This window comes from Lontra canadensis, unplaced genomic scaffold (genome assembly GCF_010015895.1).
Source record: "Lontra canadensis isolate GAN:19392208 unplaced genomic scaffold, GSC_riverotter_1.0 scaffold98, whole genome shotgun sequence".
In the NCBI taxonomy this organism is placed as follows: Eukaryota; Metazoa; Chordata; class Mammalia; order Carnivora; family Mustelidae; genus Lontra; species Lontra canadensis.
In genome coordinates this window covers 7,240,575-7,259,573 of record NW_022631092.1, presented here as the reverse complement: position 1 = coordinate 7,259,573, position 18,999 = coordinate 7,240,575, and the positions used below count along the sequence as shown (strand labels likewise).

The following is an 18,999-nucleotide window of genomic DNA, read 5'->3' as shown; positions in this document are numbered from 1 at the left end:
AAGACTTGCCTAAGGTCACGTAGCTAGGAAGAAGCAGACTCTTAATCCCTGCGTGCAACACTGCCTCCTTGTATGGCCCCAGCAGATCCTGGGCCATCCCTCTCCCTCCTGCTGCTCGCGGCCGAGGGAAGTCACCTCGCTCAGCCTGTGCTTCCTCATCCGAAACGTGGGAAAAACAATACTTCCCTCAAAGGTGATTGCGAGATTCCCATCTACTCTGTGTGTCACACGCAGAGCCTGTTGCGCAGGCGGTGCTCCCACTCGCCATCATTGCTCAGATGTCCCCAGTGGGGTGGGGGAGGAGAAGGGTGACCTGCCGTCCCCAACCACCCAGCTGTCGCAGAGGCGGGACAGCCTGGAGCTGTCGGCTCCCTGAGCTCCGTTCCACATCACAGCCGATTAGTTACAAATAACTTCCTCTCCTCGTGTATCACTTACACAACAGAGAGAAAGGGGCGATTGTTCCTGAGAAGGAAGGTCTCCCAGGCCCCCTCTCACCAGGGCAGCTGAGAGAAGCAACGGGGAAAAAAGGAGGGGCAGGAGGAGAAGCAGGGCACAGTCGTGGGAGATAAGGGTGCAGGGGCGTCCCCGTAGTTGGGAAGGGACCAGCTGAGGGTCCATCCTGGAGGGCAGCATGCAGGCAGGAGACCAAGACTTAGCAAGGCTCCTGAGCTGGGAGGGCAGGAAAGGGAGGCCGCTCTGGCACCCGCTCGTGCACCTGATTCCTCGACATCAGCTTGCCAAGTGGCCCCAGCTGAGGAGGCACTGCCCACCCCTCCTTGGGTAGCCGGAGCACAGCAGGTGCCCCGCCTCTGGATTTCTCAAGAGCTTTGGACACCACCGGGATCTGAACAAATGACCTCCCTCAAAGCAGCTGTGGCTGGCTAGCCCTCCGGCCCCTCTGGTTTCAGTAAAGCCCAGTCTGGGACCAGGCCGGAGGCTCAGCATCAGAGAGGCTGCTGAACACGAAGTGCTGGCTGGGGCCCCAGAGCCTCCCTTTGCCCTTGGTGGTCCTTGACTCTGCTGTCACCACTAAGTGAGGTCCCTCCATTAAAGTGGAGGGCCAAGCACGCACAGAGGACCCCTTTGTCATCCTCCTAGCACAGCTGAGACCAGCTGGCATTTTCACAAAGGGCTTTACTAAATACTAAGGGAGAACAAAAGGGAAATAATTACAGAAAACACGAAAAACCCAGCCCTGGCTGCCAAGTTCCCAAAGTACAGGTTTCCGATCCTTTGGTGACGATGCGTCGCCCTGAAGGCCTGGGACAAGGCGGCGGGCACCTTGCCTGGCTTCCCTTGTTCTCAGCCCTCGTGGCGGGTGCCATCTTGTTTCCTGCCTGGGAACCCATTGGTCACCCGTGGGCTCTACTTTTGTCTCCTTTCCAGCATGACCCCACCCCAGGCCCCCCACTGGGTTCTGATCTTTGGCCAGAAGCATAAGCCTTGTCCCCTGGGGGCTGGTGGGGCTGTGGTGACCAACTCAGGGTGTGATTACATAGTAATGGGAGGTTGTCCTCCCACACTTACCCCTACCAGAGAGGCCCACCCAAGTTGTCCTGAGCATGGGGTCTAGGAGGACCACCTTTGAAGACTGAAGGACAATTGGGTAAGGAAGGGGCAAACTTGGGACATTTTCTCTGTGAAAAGAGCAGAGAGTGCTCAGAAGATTGGTCTAGCTCAACAAACACTTCACCCTTATTGTGTGCCAGACACTGGACAAGGTGCTGGTGATCTGAGGGTGAATTGAATCTCCAGTCTGAGGGAAGACGGACAAGTAGCTGGGCAGTGATGAGACTGACGGCCAGGTGCTATGATGGAGAAGCAATTCAAGGTGCTGGGGAAACCTGGATAAGGGGTGTCTCACCCAGTGGTGGTCGCCAGCAAGGTCATCGCAACCTGCCTGGAGAAGTGCATGGAGAGAAGGAAAGGGGCTCAGTGGCAAGGCTGGGGTGGGCCCACAGGAGCTCCCGGCCCGAGGAGAGGAGGAGAAGGCAGAGAAGGCCAACCAAGCAGCTTCCTGCTGGTGGCTTTGGCTAGCTGGTGGCTCCAGCTTGTCCAGCCCATAAAGTGGGAAGGCCCTCCATCCCAGCTGCCCACTGCTGCTGTCCCTGCCAGCCAGGAAAGGAGAGATTCTAGTCCTCGGATACTCTACTTTTCACCCGCCTCTGGCCATCCCCAGGTCTGGGGCTCAGGGACAGGGTCCGAGGGATCATGCTTACCTGGCGTTACCTGAGACACTGCTCCAGAGGCAGATGCTGAATTGTCATCACAGAAATAGGAAAAGGTCACAGTTGGGAAATAGTTCAGAGGGTCAAGACCATGAGGCGGCTAGACCAAAACGGGAAAATGAGTCAGGAAGCTGAAAGACAAGAAATTGGGATGAGTTGAGGCAGGTGTTTTAGGCTAAAACCATGACTAATGCAGGGTGTGGGAAGCCAGGTGTTTTGGGACAGCCTTGGGAGGAAGGGGCTGGCCTGCCTGCCCAGCATCTGGGACTAGACCCCACAGCTGCTCAGGGTGACTGTTGTCAGGGCCCAAACAGTGTTTCCATGGCCTACATCCTTGTGTTGACCTGTATTTGCCCAACTCCCTGTGACAGGGTCAGCTGCAGGCCTGGGATGAGGCCTTCTCCCTCCCACACATCAACCTCTCAGAGTCTGTCAGGCACCCGCTCAGCTCCAGCAAGGGGAAGACTCAGAAAATGTTCCAGACATGGACCTACCTTCAAGGTATTTGCAATCTGGTTGGCAGAGAGAGCTCATGCTTACTGGTAGGAGCTTGGAGAAAGACCTACGCTGACCTTCACCCTGTCGCTTCTTTAGTAGCTAAGTGACTATGGGCAAATTACTTAAACTCCCTGCCCCTCCATCTTCTCATCTTCAAAATGGGCACAACTAAAACCATCTCCCCAGGTTATGGTGGAATGCAGCCACGTTGAAGTGACTCAGGCGCCAGGCACACGGCTTGGCCCATAATAAGTGCTCACTAAATGTCATTTTTCTCCCTGCAACACCCACCAATGACTGTGACGGTAAAAAGTTCGATGTGGAATATCCAGCATTGACTTTGTTAGTGGATCTACTCAGAAGCCCCTGATGACAGCTGCGACCTGATCGCCTGGATGGTGATGGTGAGACCGTGAGGGGTGGGAGGCGGAGGACCGTTCGCACATACGCAAATCCCTCCATCGTGTTGCTCCCTGCAATTAGCAGAAGCATACAACTCTTTATTTTTCTATCTGTCTCATGTCCATGATGGCAAGGACCCTGTTTTTGTATGTCTAATAAGAATCAAGAGTTGAATCAGAAGTCAGGCTATCAATGAGAGGAGTGTTAGTAGTCCCACTCTGGATGGCTCTGACAAGTCGAGGAAGTTACTTTAGGTTATACAGCCAGTAAGGACTGGGCTCGCAGCTCAGGAGAGCAGAGGACAGGAGGTGAGCAAGGGTAGACTTCTATCAACCCCATGGAAATGCTGGGTCTCATTGCTTGCGGCCCCTCACCTACCCAAGCTAATTCATCTCACGACCTAAGAAGCCAGGTTTAGAAGCATATGGTCCCAGGTTAGTGACAGAACAAGCTCATTTGTGGGAACTGCAGACATCGGCCGGGTATGGAGCTCACTCAGGAGTGTAGAAAGAGAGGAGACGCCTCAGCCGTCTGTCGCAGCTCCCCGCGGACGGACGGAAACTTCGAAGGAACCTCTGCACCACAATCCCGGCCCCCGGGGCGGTGCCTGAGGCACAGTAGGACTGAATCAGTTTGTGACGGATGAAAGCATGAGTGAATACAAACACACACGCAAAAACAGCATATGCATGCCTCGACACACACAGTCACGGGCAAACATGCCCAGTGCGGAGGTGCTCAAAACCTTCAGTTACAGACCGGCAGATACAACACAGATATTTCAATACACACACTCACGCACAACACACACCTGTGCCCACATACACAGATCCAAATCCAAAAGAAAGACACACCTAAACGCATGTCCTACACATACACAGATGTTATGGGCAAACATACACAATCTGATATGCACAAACACACATCTACTCATCCCCATCCACATCCATAACGATGCCTAGACCACCCTCCACCATGACCCCGGGCTCAGGGAGGAGTCTGTCTGCTCCACGAGCCCTAGCATGTGGGAGCTTGTCGGAAGGTTCTTTGCAGCCCCCGCTTAGCTGGCGGAAGACTGGCCCCTGGCTCTCGGACCTCCGGGCTTGGCCAGGCAGGGAGGCAGTGTCTCTGGCAGGCCCGCGTGGGTGGGCAGGCAGGTCACTGGGGTGAGAGCTGGGGCTGGCCTGGCCCCTTTGGTCCCAGCTGGAATGTGAGAGGTAGGGGCTGCCTCTGAGCTCCTTGCCTCCCCTCCGCCCCTGTCTCCCACAGCACTCACGGGCCCCAGGCCCAGGCCAATCCCTGACTCCTGCAGGGTTCTTGCAGCCAGGGGACTGTGCGTGCAGGGCAGTGGGGCTGACGTGTGCTCAAGGACCGTGGGAGGGCACACAGGAACACCCAGAGATGCACAGTCTTACAGGGAAGCCAGTCCAAATGCTCACCCACACAGAAAAACACACACACAAAGACACAGACAGGCATACAAATTCACAATCCCATTCAAATGCACATTCAGGCACCCTTGCAAACACACCTAGAGATACAGCAGACACACACACACACACACACACACACACATAATCACACAAACATACAGAGATATGTGGCCAGACCCACACACAAGCCTCGCTTGAACATACAGCAGACACACACAGAAGTCTACAGCACAGAGACTCCTGGCACATGTGGACCTCCACAGTCACACACAAATGCCCATACACATGGGACATACACAGACTCCTAGAGACAGACCCCTGCCCAGTTAGAGCATTTCCTCCTTCTCCTGAGACAGGGAGGAAATGCTGCACTAGGCCACTCTCCAAACCACACGTGGCAGCCTGAGAAAACTGCTTCCCACAGGAGGAAATAGTGCTAGATCCTCAGCCAGGTGCCCACTATGGGGGTGCCCTGCTGTCTGAGTGCTTGGCCAGAAGCATGGTGCCTGGGGTGGAGAGACAGCTCTGGGGTCCCACACTTGTGTGTTGTCTCTGTCAGTTCCTGAAAAACACAAAGACACACGCACACACTTCTCAAGAGGGCATATGTATGTTCAACATACACGGGCAGGGGCACTCTGGGAACCTCGGTTTCTTCATCTATAAAATGGGTTTACTAATCCTTTCACCCCTGAGCCCTGTGGGGACGGCACAGGTGGCACCCTAAAGGGCCAGACCAAACGGCCGCCCTCCTAGGGATCCGGAGCTGCGGTTTCTTCCAGACCGGTCAAGTCTGGAGCCTCGTGGCGAACACTGGGCTCCACCACCGGGCTGCCCGCACCCACGCCAGCCTAGAGGAGCGGGAGCGTCCTCGCCCTAGGTCACGGGCGCCCTGCGGGGCACCAGGCTCCGAGCGGCCCCGGGGGCAGCTGCGGGCTGGGGTGGTGGCGGCGGCGGGGCGAGAGCTGCCGCGGCTGGGGGGATGGGGGCGTCCCTTCCCGCTGCAGGCCGAGAGCGCTCGGGTCCGCGCCGCCGCCGCCGCCGCCGCCGCCGTCACCCCAGCCCCGCGAGGCGCTCGGCCGCTCCCAGGCCTCGTCGACGGTGGGCGGGGCGGGTCTCCGGCCCCGCCCCACTCACGGCCCTTGAAACCCGGTCGCCAACGGGCTGCAGTCCCAGAAGGGAGCCGCAGTGTGCGAGGAGACTGCGTCTCCCCTGGCCAGCCAAGAGAGGCCCTGGGGTCGCGCTGGGCGCCCGACGGGCCCTCCCCAGGGACCCGCCTGCCCCACACCGCCCCGCCCCGCCGGGCGCTCCGCATCAGGTGCCCCGGCCCCAGCCCTACCTGCGGGCTCCAGGCTCCTGGGGCTTCCAGAGGATGCTCGGGCCACCTGCGGGGACCTCGGGGCAGCAGTGAGGTCCTCTCCTCCTGTGCCGGGGGCTCCCCCAGGGGGCCGAGCATGGTGGTTTTCCCTTGGAACCTCCTTGCTTGGGACGTCTGAGAAGATGCCTGCCGTGAGGCTGTTCACTTGCTTCCTGCAGCTCCTGGCTGGGCTGGCACTGCCCGCTGTGCCCCCCCAGGTAAGACCTATCCCAACCCCAGCCTGACCCCCCAATCTTCCCAGCCCCAGCAGCCCTCGGGGCTGGGGTTCTGAAATCACAGACCCACTCGGGGGAGTGGCATCTCCATGGATGCCCACACTCTTCCCAGGAGCCAGGCTGGACCACGTCTTCTGGGAGGAGACCTCAGTCAGGCTGGGCTGTCCCAGACTCCAGCTCCAGGGTCTGTCTTGGCGGGGGCAGGGAAGCCACAGGGAAGGAGGGAGGTTTCCTCTCTGGCCCCTGGAGCCCTGGTGGCTTTGCTAAAAGCATCTTTCCACTAATCCCAGGCGGGTCCCTGGCCTTGTGGTCAGGGTCGAGGCCCCATGACCAGGCAGGCGCCCCCAGGACCTCTGACCTGGCCTGGTGGAGGGGAAGCCAGCTGAAGAGGCCATTGGTGGGGAGGCCGGGCCCTGCCCCCACCAGGGCTCTGGGAGAACCCAGGGCTCCTGGGTGGGCTGGGGGTGATACAAGAGGTCCTGCTGTGCCCTCTTTCCTGGGTGGGCAGTCGGAGTTCCTGCGTGCAGGGCCTGGGGAAGTGATCAGGGCCCTTTTCCCAGGAGCCGGGTGAGTCTGGCTGGGAGCCAGCTTGGGCAGTGAAATCCTGACAAAGCCAATGAGATCCCTTCCCACTGCACTGTCCTGCTGCCCCAGGAGTCTCCAGCTCCAACTGAGGAGCGGGTGGGCTGGGCAGCCCTGCAGGGCGGAAGAGCCTCACTGCCTTCCACTGCCTGTCTGCTTCGGGGCTGGCCAGAGGTGTAACCTTACGGCAGCACCAGCTCATGGCGCCACCGGCTCCAGCCCCTCAGCTCCCACCAGCTGATCACCTCCCCCCACCCCCCAACCCCGGGCTCTGGCGCCCAGCCAAGGCTGCTGCATAGGGCCCAGCAGGGCTGGCCTGGGGCTGGGGAGAAAGGAGACCCCGAAGGACTGCAAGATCTTTGAGACCCAGAAGGCAAAGGGTCTCCCAAATCCTCTAGCCTCCCGCCCTTTCCAATTGAGGAAACAGAGGCCAGAGAGAGGGGTGGGATCCATCCAGGGTCCAGTGAAGTTTTAGTTGCATCCGGAAAGGGGCAGATCTGAGACAGGGCAGAGTGTGTACAGCGGGTGACAAGGCGCTCAGAGGGGCCCCTACGCTCTTGCCAACTTGGCCACGGAGTGTAGAGGCCCGAGGTGGACCCCCTCATCTTTGACCCTTTCTGTCCACAGCAGTGGGCCTTGTCTGCTGGGAATGGCTCATCGGAGGTGGAAGGTAAGCACACCGGGCTGGGCATGCACATGCTCACCGAGACCGCTCCGCCCTGTCCTCTGCAGGGGATAAGAAGGGATTGGCATCAAGGATGGGCACAGGCTGATAGGAAGTTCAGGAGAGTCTGCAAGCCGGCTGACATCCTGGCTGACAAAGTTGGCAGGACCTGAGAGATCCTTCTTTTGGGACCTAGAGGCCCAGCGAGGTGTACTCCTGGGCCGGGATCACCCCTCACACAGAGAGTGAGGCTGGGGCCCGTATACCCGGGGTTCATCCGGTTGGCTCGGAGCCCCTTCCCAATATGATGTAAGGAGGCAGGCAGGGTCTCAGAGGGCAGCGCAGGCAGGGAGAGCCAGGGGCGCACTAGGGGTTCCAGGAGCTGGTTGCGGCGGCCAGCAATCAAGAGGACTAGGGAGGCGTGAGGAGACCTTCCTAGAGGCCCAGCCCTGGTGGAGCTGCGGGGATCTGACCAGACCTTTCCATTGATTACAAACAGACAGAACATGAGCTGTGCCCTCCCAGGCCCCTCCACTCCCCACCCTGGGTTGCATCAAGAGGGAATGTTCAAAGGGTGTGTCGTTTGCCAAAGAGACATACGTGCAGAAGACAGGAGTCGCATGCCAGGCCCCCTGCCTCGCCCCTCCCTCCCTGCCTCTCTGGGACGTGCAGCAAAGCCACACACCATTACCGAGGCTTCCTATCGTGCTGTGGGAGAGGGAGCGTGTAGGGGCGTGCGCACACACACTAGTGTTAGCCTCGGAGGGCGGGCACACCCTCCCTCTGCTGCACAGCCCGCCTGGTGGCCATCCTCTCGTGGGCCTGGCTGTGCTTCTGGGCCCCTCAGGCACTGAGAAGGTAGGGGAGGTAGCAGCCCTGAACTTCATGGACACTCTCTCCCTCTCCCTGCTGTGCCCCCTGGGACTGGCACAGTGTCGTGCTCTTGGGATTTGGGGAGGGGCCTAGCCCAGCAGCCATCTCCACCCCGTGGCCCCTTTGATGCTTTTTAGCGTATTTCAGGCAACAGTTACGGAAGAAGTCTGAGCCACCGTTTCCTCATCTGTAAAATGGGAACATTAGATTACATGATATCCAAGGTTCTTTTTCTAAGACAGTGGGCTTCTCTGACTCCGTGGAGGAGACACAGGAGTACATATCTCCCAGGGACAGGGGCTAGGAGGCTCGGACGTGTCAGTTCGTTAGGGCAGCTCACCTGTCATCCCCATCAGTCGGGGAGGATGTACTGTGGTCAGCGGCAGTACCGTGGGTTTTGGAGCCCAGTCGCCACAATCTGAAAATACCATCCCCTCTTGCTAACACCAGACGAGAGACCGCATGTTCTGTACTTTGCAGCCGTGGATGTTGATTTTTACTCTTACTCTTCGTGGTACTAGGATTGGGCATTTCCTGTGATTCTGCCCACCCGCAGGCTGTGAACTGGGAAGGCATTCGCAGTCTCCACATTTTGAGGAACCTGAGGCTCAGAGAAGCCCTCGGGGTCTCCTAAAGCCTCAGACGTGACTCAGTGTATGTGGTGAAGTCAGCATGCATAGCCCCAGGCCCCCTGGAGCTGGCGAGAGGTTTCGGTGAGCCCGTCTGAGGCCCTGCAGCAGCCCCATGGGACTGTCCAGCCCTGGGCAGGTGCCTGAAGGAGCCACGGCCTCCAGTTCCTCTTACCCCTCTGCCTCAGGAGCAGGTCTGGGGCCAGAGGAAGTGCTCTCAGGAGCCGCTGAGCAAGATTCTCTCCTCAGGGGCTCTCCTGAGCAAGATTCTCTCCCCATGCTCCTGGAGCCAGCCCCTCACACGGCCCCCCTCTGCTTCTCCCACTGTCTCCCAGACAGTGGCCTCCAAGGGTGAATGGCCCTCTTTCCTGGTGGCTGCCAGGTAAACTGGGCCCAGCCCGCCTCCGGCTTAGCCCTCGCGCCCTCCTCCTTCCCACACGCTCTGGCCATGTGTCCCAGAAAGGGGCAGATTTCGGGGCTCTGGGGCATGGCGGGGTGTGGGGTGAGGGAAGGAGAGCCCTTCTGCCTCCAAACCCAGGCAGCTCTACTTAACCTGGCCGTGGGCCTGTCCGCCCAGCCGGGTGGAGGTCCGTGTGGAGAATGGGAGGGGGTTGAGTCGTGCCTTCTCTGCTGCTGACCGCCCCCCCCCCCAACCATGGCTGGTCCCAGAACAGGAGCCTGGGCTGTCTCTGGCGCTTCGGCAACTGGCTGTTCCTCTGCTGTTATTGACGTTGTCCGTGGCGGAGGTTAAACACTCATGGAGCGCTTATGGGTTTCAGACTAAACAGGTGTTCATGGAGTTCCATGAGGGTGGCGGTCCTCTGGCCTCACACCGCACAGGCCAGCTTCCCTGGGGCATGATGGCTGCTTACAGGGAGAGGGGTTTGTTTCCCCCTTGGGTCCTGGGAGAGTATCCCTGTGGCCTGGAGAGGTGGGATCAGGGGAGGCATCTGGTCTTCTGCCTGTCCCCAGGCCCAGCCCCTAGGACACCCTAAGCAGACAGGACGGAGTGGAGCTTCAGACACCCAGATAAGCATGGCTTATTGCCTCTGTGGCCGCCTTGGCCAGCTCCACAGGGACACACGGCCTCTTGGGTATTTTCCGCCAGCTTACGGCCCTTTCCAGAAGGCCTCTGCTAGGGCTGAAGTTTATTTTTCCTCTGAGATTACCCTGAGACCAGGCCTCGCAGGCTCAGTGGAATGGACTTTGGCCCCTTCTGCCTCCAAGGAAAGGCCACAGGGAAGAAGTGAGGGGCTGTTGGGAGAGGCCGCAGCTCTAGGGCAGAGGCTGCGGGGTCCCCAGAGGATCCAGCTGTCCTAGCCTCCTCCCTCAGCTATGGATAACTATCAGGTATAGGGCAGGATGACCCAGAGTGGGAGAGGTCTCTCTGCCCACAGTCTCAAGGCTGGGCTGGGTTGCACGCAGTGAATCCCAGACCGTCTGCCAGAGCCGAGGAGACCTTAGCAACCATCTAGCCCCAACCTTTTTGTTTTCCCCCGGGGGAGGAAACTGATACACCCAGAAAGGTTAAGTGACCTCCCCAAGGTCACACAGCCTGGACAGGGCCAGGACTAGAAGCCAGGTCTCCTAGCCCTAGCTGCTCACTTCCTTTGAGCTTCTTTTAGGGACCAGGCCCCAGGCCTTTCCCCGAAGGAGCAGCATCCTTTGAGAGATTCTAGATCAGCCCACACAGGCTCCTTGTCATGACCACACCAGGACCCGGAAGGGGTCGGGGATGTCCCTGATAATTCTCAGTGAACCATCATCTAACCAATCAGTCATTACTCAGCCTGTGTTTCCCAGGTGTTTCCTGTCCTCACAGAGCCTCGACTTGGTTGTGAAGGAGATAAGATCTACTACTGGCTGAGACAGGGCAAGGCCTAGTGACCAAATTCTGCTCCAAGGAGGAGCATCTGGTCAGACTGGAGAAGCTGGAGAAGGCTTCAGAGAGGAGGTTGGGTGGTGGGCTTTATTTGATTAGAAACACGAAGGGGACGTGGAGCATATCCCCCAAGGTGGGAGTTACAGTGACGCAGCCGGCCATGGTGTGAGGGCTGGTCTGACGGTTGCAGAGAGTAGGTTCTGGGCACATTGTTGGCCATGGCCTTGGCTGCCAGGTGGAGGAGCTGGCTCAGAGCGGGGCGGGAAATAAGGACTAAGGGGAAGGCTAACCCTCCCTGTGGGGCTCTACAAGCCAGTCATGCAGAACGGACTGCTTTCTGCAAATTCCCCATGATCGAGAAAGCACTCGATTGGGCCTGAGAAAGACCCAGAGGACATGAGGAGCTGCCAAGATACGCTCCTCTAAGCTCCAAGGGCACCGAAGCCGATGTGCGTGCCTGTGTTGAGAACAGAGCAGAGAGCCCAGACACTGAGAAACTCCCATCGCACTAGGATTTCTGTCTGGCAGCTGGGCTGCGGGTCCAGCCATCACCCCAGAGGCCTCGTGTCAGGGATTCAGAGCCCAGGGAGCTCACAGAGGCTGGGGGCTTCCTGGAGGAGGGAGCGTAGGCTGAACCTGGAAGAGCCTGCAGGGCCAGGAAGCAGGGAAGGGGGCTGGGCCTGACCCAGCCGGCTGTGTGTGTCTCCTCGTAGTGGTGCCCTTCCAGGAAGTGTGGGGCCGCAGCTACTGCCGGGCACTGGAGAAGCTGGTGGACATCGTGTCGGAGTACCCCAGCGAGGTGGAGTACATCTTCAGCCCGTCCTGCGTCTCCCTGATGCGCTGCACGGGCTGCTGCGGCGACGAGAACCTGCACTGTGTGCCCATAGAGACCGTCAATGTCACCATGCAGGTGGGCGCCTGGGAGGGAGGAGAGCGGGCCGCGGTGGCAGTCATGGGAACTGGAACTGACTTCCAGGCACGAGCTCTCCCCACCCACCCCTGTGCCAGCTTGGAGCCCACTCGCTTCCTCCATTACCAGCACTCTGGGCCTTGAGCTTGGTCCTACCCCAAGATCTCAGGGTATCTGGTTGCACTTGGAAGAGAAGTGTGTTCAGATTCAGGAAGTCCCTGTGTACACCGGGAGCATTTGGCACTCTGAGCTTTACGCTCATGTACACACACACACACACACACACTGGTTTATTGAGCAATTGCTAGTGAGGCCCAGCCCTGTGCAAGGTGCCTCATAAATGCAACTTCTGTTACCTCAACATTCAGTCCCTTGAGACAAGGCTGAGGAGGGCCAGGGTCTCCCTCCACCCACACACAGGTGCGGGGCTGTTTGCCCCCCACTCAGAGCAGAACGAAAGTACGTCACGCAAAGGCTGGTGGGAAGCAAGGAGTCTGGCCCTCCTCGTGAGGAGAGGGTGGAGAGGATATTGCAAGCCCACAGCCACCCCCCAATCCAGGCATCCGACCCTTCTCTCCCCGAAGGTCCTGAAGATCCGCGCTAAGGCCCGGCCCTCCTACGTGGAGCTGACATTCTCTCAGCACATCCGCTGCGAGTGCAGGTAGGTCCTCGGGAGCGGCTGGGACAGGCCCTTCGTACTCGCCAGCCTCAGCCAACTGGCTGCCCAGCCCCCCTGCACCTTCCTCGTGGCTGAGGGAGGCCAAGGAAGTTGGGGGCCAGTGGCAGCTTTTTATACCCCTTTTATCCCTCTCATCGGCCTGGTTGGCCTGGGGAAGGGGTCCCATCCGCTGGAGCACAGCTGCCCAAGACACCGTGGGGGCAACGGAAGCCTCGGTCCCTCCTAGACGTGCAGGGGCAGGGGGCACGCTGTCCTGCTCCCTGAGATGGGAGGGAGCTGCCACAGCCCTGGAAGAGAAGCGTGGGGCAAAGACATTGCTGGCCTAGACATTGTCCCGGGTCCGGCTGGTTCGCTGGGGAAGGGGACACTGGACTGAGGGGCAGAGGGGGATGAGCTCGGCAGGAGAAAGGCAGCAGAAAGTAGGAGTCGTGGGCTTTCTTTAAAGTCATGCCTCCACCTGGCGGACACTCTGCCCAGCACCGGTCTTGCTGCCTTTGCCCAGGGCACCTTGACACGAGTGACCAGGAGCAGCAGGCCCGGCATGTCCACCAGGCTCGGGAGGAGAGAGACGGGCTGCAACCTGGTACTCTCCTGGTATCCCTGAGCCGTGGACGGAGGCGCCGGACTAGAGGTCCTGAGCCCTGTCTGGGGGCCAGGAGGTGGAGGGGACCACCATTTCTCATGTGCACCTCTTCTGTGCCTAGCCCCACACTAGGCCCTTGAATGTTTTCTCAGTTATTCAACAAACATTTATTGACTGCCTACTGTATGCCAGGCACTGTCCTAGATGCTTGGGATGCAGTAGTGAGCAAGGCAGACAAGGTCCCTCCTCTCGTGACAACCCTGGGAGGTAGTAGGTACTGTTGTCGTCCCCTTTTATAGAGGAGGAAACTGAGGCTTGGAACAGTTACATTATTTGCCACGACTAGTGAGTGAACCCTCGCCCGTCTAACACCTGAGCTTGCCCTTTCTCGTGCTACCTCGCCTGGCCATGACCACATTCTTCAGGAGCCCCAGCACTGCCCTAGGCTTGCCCTGCCTACTGCCCAGGGCTCTGGCCACCCCTTTTGGACCCAAGCCCAGGCTCCAGGCCTTCTTCTCTGTACCTCTGTTGGAGGCCCTGTTTCAGTCCGTTTCCTCCCTTCCGTCCTGGCCAGGGCTTAGCCACATAACAATAGTTCAGTAGTGAGCCCTCCCGGGCACAGTGCCACCGATGACCTTTACCTTCTATGTCACCTTTGCCCTCACAGCTACTTTTTGGGGGCAGGCAGACTGGGGAGACTGAGGCCCCAAGAGTATCTCTTATGGGCCCAAGATGGCAGAGACGTGACCAGGCTGTCCAAGAGGCCCCGACTGGCTCAGGCAGGGCCCGGCGCTGGCTGCCAGGGGAGGTAGCTGGGCTGGGGCAGCATTCTGTGCAGCCAAAGTGGACGGTTACCACACTGCCCACACCCCCACCCCTGTTCCCAGGGGAGACTGAAGCCCTGTCCCCTTCCAGAGGTCTGGGCAACAGGGACACCTTTCTTCTCACTTCTGGGCCACCAGCCACAGCCCCGCCAGGCTGAGCCAGACCATGCCTGGTGACTGTGGGGCTCGGGCTCCCCTTCCTCCATTCCACCACCTCCTGCACTCCCCCTGCTGTTGCCTGCTGTGGCATGTGTCCCGAGGGTGGAGGTGGCAGTTGTGCCCTGACAGGCAGAGCCTCAGCTGGGGGCAGCCATCCTCCCGTCCAGGGCCCTGCCCCTCATTCACTGTCCTTGCAGAAACTCCCACAGTGCCCTCTGGGAGGAAGGGCAGGTACAAGGGAAGGAAGTGAGCAGAGAGAGTCAGAAGAGAACAAACTCACGAGTCCACAGCTTGATGCCAAGAGGCTGAGGAGTGCAGAAGGGTGTGGAAAGGGGCCCGAGGAGGAGATTCCTATCTCTCTTCCTGGGGTCACAAGAGCCTAGAGTGGAAGCTGAAGCCCAGAGGCCTCTCCCCATCCCTCTCTCCCCGGCTCATCCTGCCCCCTAGTGGCGCCAGCACTAACTGCAGGACCCAGGCTCTGGAGGTCTGAGAGATGTCGGGGTGGCGGGGAGCCCCACTTCTTGGTTTCCTGACTCTCCCCTGGTCTCTGTCTGTTTTCCTAGGCCTCTGTGGGAGAAGATGAAGCCAGAAAGGTAAGTGGCCTGGCCGGGGCTCTGGGCTATTCTCGGGCCTGCCAGTCCCTGTCCTAGCATGGGGACCCCCCCCCAGCCACTTGGTCTTGACGCTTTTGGCTTATTGCAGGAGGAGACCCAAGGGCAGGGGGAAGAGGAAGAGAGAGAAGCAGAGACCCACAGACTGCCACCTGTGAGTGTGCGGAGGCGGGGAGCAGGGATGGCAAGGAGGCCTGGCCAAAGGGGAGCCCCAGCCCTGCCGGCAGGGATCAGCGGTTGGGAAGGGGAAAAGCAAGGCCCAGGGCAGTCTTGCGGCAGAACAGGGAGCCAGCATCTCCTAGAGAACCTAGGCCCAGGAAGCATCAGGGGACCTTGGTCCTCGATCCGGCTTAACCCCGCGTCTCCTCATGGCCCTGAGCAAGTCATGTCATCGCTCTGAGCCCTGTTTGTCTCTGTGTGTAGAAGGAGGGGAGCCTAGCAGCACTGGGGAGGTGCAACCCCCCCATCAGCTCCCAGGCCCGTGTTTTTGCCAGCCCTCTGCTTCCCACCCAAGCAGGGGACCTTGAGGGGCCACTAGCTTCCTCTTTCCCTCTCAGCGTTACCTGCCCATCTTGGCTTCACACCTGGAGGCCCAGGCTGCAGCCCAGGCCTGCATGTGGCTGGGAGAGGATTAGAGTGGGGCTTGGGGGGACCCAAATCTGTGAGAGTAAATAGTAAAATAGTAAAAGTATAGTAATAGTAAAATGGTAAAACTATTTTGCCTGCACAGAAATTCACATGGTGGTTCTGCTAGAGCCTGCCTCTTCCCAGTGCCAGACTCCAGGAAATCATTCATACCATGGGACTGGAGCTGACCCATGTCCTACCCCATGAGCCCTCCCCTCCAAGACTTCCACCCCATTCCATCAAGACAGGGATTCTGGAGAGTTTGGTCCCCTGAAAGTGTGTGGCTCTCATTTGTTCCTTGGGCCCAGGCATGGACTGGAAGGAGAAGCTGGCAGTGTAGACAACGTGGGGTTCCCCCAACCCCACGGACCAACAGTGAGAGAGCCCTGGACCAACAGTGTCTCATTGCTCTGTCTTCTGGGACAGCAGTGCTCCAACACCTCATTTGGGGAATCTCCTGAAGGAAAATTTTTTTTTTTAAGATTATTTATTTATTTAACAGACAGAGATCACAAGCAGGCAGAGAGGCAGGCAGAGAGAGAGAGAGAGAGAGGTGGAAGCAGGCTCCCCGCTGAGCAGAGAGCCTGATGCGGGGCTCCATCCCAGGACCGTGAGATCATGACCTGAGCTGAAGGCAGAGGTTTTAATCCACTGAGCCACCCAGGCGCCCCTCCTGAAGGAATTTTAAAAACTCATGTACTCCCTCACTTATTTTTAAGTCGACATTGAACTTTTTCACCAAAATTATAAATAGTTGCAAAGGGTATCATTTCTGGTGTGTTATAGATGTTAGTATCTTAGCAAAGTCATTATATGTCCTCCAGGTTACCCCACAGGATCAGCTATCCGGATAGTCACCATCATTCACTTTTTTCACAAAGAGATTTTATTTGTTTACTTGATAGAGCACACAAGCGTGGGGAACAGCAGAGGGAGAGGGAGAAGCAGGCTCCCTGATGGGCGAGGAGCCCGATGTGGGGCTTGGGACTCGATCCCACAACCCTGGGATCCTGATCTGAGCCAAAGGCAGATGCTTAACCAGCTGAGCCACCCAGGCGCCCCTGCCCATCATTTCACTTTAAAAATGAGATGTGAACACTCTGCTTTAGTGGTCGTGTGTTTACATTGCTTCTTTTCCCCTTGGCCTTGTATATCCTTCCACTTCCCCCACAGAGTGGCCTAACTTAATATGCTTTAATGTTCGAAGTCCTTGATGTAGCGCCTTGTCTTATTTATCGGCCATGACAATGGTATATACATCGAAATGATTTTCATTTTCCTATGAACAGAAAACTTTAAATTAAGTTCTCCCCTGGAATAAATCATTGCAATAATTATTAGTAGTACCACTTGATCAAAACAGCACAAATACAAATGCAAAACACAGAAGTATCATCAGTGTTACCAGGAGTGCATCTCAGTGAGATGGCAGTGGCTACCTCTTTTTAATTAGTTAATGAATCCATTAATGAATGTTACCTCCTGCCAGACCAAGGCAGGATTCAGAATTAATTCCATTCTCATTTTTTAATAGATGGAAAGGTTGAGAAACCACGCTCACATAAATAAATGGGACTAGATGTCACGCAGTCATTTGAACTCCTTCCAAGTTATTTGCCAAAGCCTCAAGGTGATCTCACAAAAATCACTTCTCTTGATGTAGTAGCTGACAATTCGGTTAAACCGTTCTTCAATTTTGTTGAAAGAGAAAGACGGAAACCACTTGACTTGTAAAAGGCTTGGTGGGCCGGTTGTAGGCCCTTTCTCCTTTCCTAACACTCACCTCAACATCTCAAGTTCTCTTTTTGTTCACCGTCCCCACCCCAGTACTTTTACCCTGGGGCAAAGGACTGACCCAGTTTAGGAAGGGACAAGATGCTCCTTTCCTTCCCAGAGGGAGCAGGACAGTTGTGGGCAAGGCCATGGGAAAGCAGACCTCGGGTACTTCTCATGCAGATGGCTTTCAGGCAGAGGATATGGGCAGGCTGAAAACCCAGTCTCTGAGCACCATCAGTACTCACACACCCCTCAGACAACCTCCATGCACATCTGGGGTTGCCTGTCCCCCTGCTAGGGGACTGCTGTCCGAGAATAACCAGAGGCATTATTGTGTGGAGCCAGACTGGGTTCAGAGTTGGCTCTGTCACTGAGTAGCTGTGTGACTTCCAGCAAGTTTCTTAACCTCTCTGAGCCTTAAGTTAGTCTGCGGATTTTTGTTTCTGTTTTCATTTTTGTTTTGTTTTGTCTTCGAAAGGGAAGTGGCAACAGGGCCTTCCTCACAGGAAGTTGTTAAAGAGCAATGAAAAAGTGCTTCGCACAGGGCTGGGCACCGGGCTGGGCACCGGGCTAAGTGCTTGGTGCAAAGTAACTCCCAGCTTCTTGGCCCCGGTGCGAGCAGAGACCCAGGAAGGCTGCAATCTCCCTGTGCTCCCTGTCCAAACTTTCCCTCCAGGTTTGCCCCCCTCCCGTAGGAGGGTCCCCCACCCTCCCAGGGTGCTGATACCCCCTTTCTGTGTTTGGTCTCTGGCAGGTGCGGCCATACTGTTCCCCGGAGGTAACCGGCCCCTCGGAGGAGAGTCGCCTCCGCCCGGCTCCTGTATTTATTATTACGGCCACACTCAGTCCCCTCCCTGCTGACGCCTCTATTTATTAGCCAGTTGTATCCCTGCTGAATGACTTGCTCCCTCCGCGATGAGGGGCAGGGAGGGACAGGACCCTCAGGAATTCAGTGCCTTAAACAGAACGTGAGAGAAAGAAGGCAGCCCCGGAGCCACGTGTGCTGCAGCTGGAGAAGAAACAAGACCTGAGGCCCGGTGAGGGGCCGGCCAGGCCCCAGCGGGCTTCCTTGGAACAGGAAAGAGAGCAGGGACGGCGGCAGGGCCCGGCCCGGGGCTCCGTGTGGACAAGCAGCCCCGACTTCTGGGGGGAGGCAGGCAGCGGCCGGAGCAGCAGCAGCTCCGGAGACAGGCCATGGCCTGGGGGTCTCTGCCACGGCTTGTCCCCTAGGTCTCTCCTTACATCTTGTCACTGCTCGCGCTGGGATGTTGTTCTTTACGGTCATGGCGTCCCCCCCACCGCCCCTCTCAGGGACACAGGCAAAGAGGGGGCCCTAGGCTGGCCGTGGAGCCAGCTGCCCCTGAGTGGCTGTGTGACTGCCAAGCCAGATTCTCTTGAATAAAGTATTCTAGTCTGGAAACCGCTTTTCCAGGGGTGTGTGTCTGTGGAGCGGGGGACCACAGCAGCAGAACGCATAAGTGGGACAGGAAGAGGGAGGATGGGCTCAAGGCCACCCCCCACCCCCACCCCCGGTGGCCCCAGCCACTCCCGCAGCACCCCACGGTGCTACCTTCCCAGTTGCTTCAGGCAAAAACCTGGGGTCCGCTTCTCCCGTGCTGAGGTGTTCCCAAGATGTAGTCTTGGCCTCAAAGTGGGGACCCCTGGCTCCAGCCGCCCTGAATAACCTCAAATTCAAGAGCACATTCTTCTTTCCCCCCCTCCACCGCCCCGGGCCCCGGCCACACTCAACTCCAGTGCCTGGCCCCCGGGGCCCTGAAAGAAGGGGGCCTCCGGGGCTTCTCCCAGCCTTTGGAGGAGATGTCCCAGCTGCCGTCCCCCCAGCCTGCTCAGGCTGCTGAATGCATGGTTCTGCAGATGCCTGATTTCTTCTTCTTTTTACCTCCCATCTTCCTCTGCCTTCCTCCTGAACCCCTTGGCATGACATGAGAGAAAGTTCTCTTTTCTCAGTCCAAACCACATACTGTCACATTCCTACCTGCCTGTGACCTCCAGGCACACACGTGGGTTTATGTTGTCTGAGTG

The 18,999-nt window shown here is 57.9% G+C and overlaps 1 protein-coding gene across 2 annotated transcripts; it reads left to right on the top strand.

Moving 5' to 3' along the window:
* Positions 1–5,724: 5,724 nt before the first annotated feature.
* PGF (placental growth factor) lies at positions 5,725–18,370 on the top strand. Of its 2 annotated transcripts, XM_032837393.1 has the most exons (7): positions 5,725–6,139; positions 7,367–7,409; positions 11,501–11,697; positions 12,282–12,358; positions 14,506–14,535; positions 14,645–14,707; positions 17,711–18,370. In XM_032837393.1, exons 1-7 carry the CDS (start codon positions 6,065–6,067, stop codon positions 17,736–17,738), a joined length of 513 nt encoding a protein of 170 aa, XP_032693284.1. In that variant the 5' UTR covers positions 5,725–6,064; the 3' UTR covers positions 17,739–18,370. The 2 variants fall into 2 exon arrangements, with proteins under 2 accessions (XP_032693284.1, XP_032693285.1); XM_032837394.1 differs by lacking the exon at positions 14,645–14,707 and having other exon boundaries at positions 5,728–6,139.
* Positions 18,371–18,999: the final 629 nt, after the last annotated feature.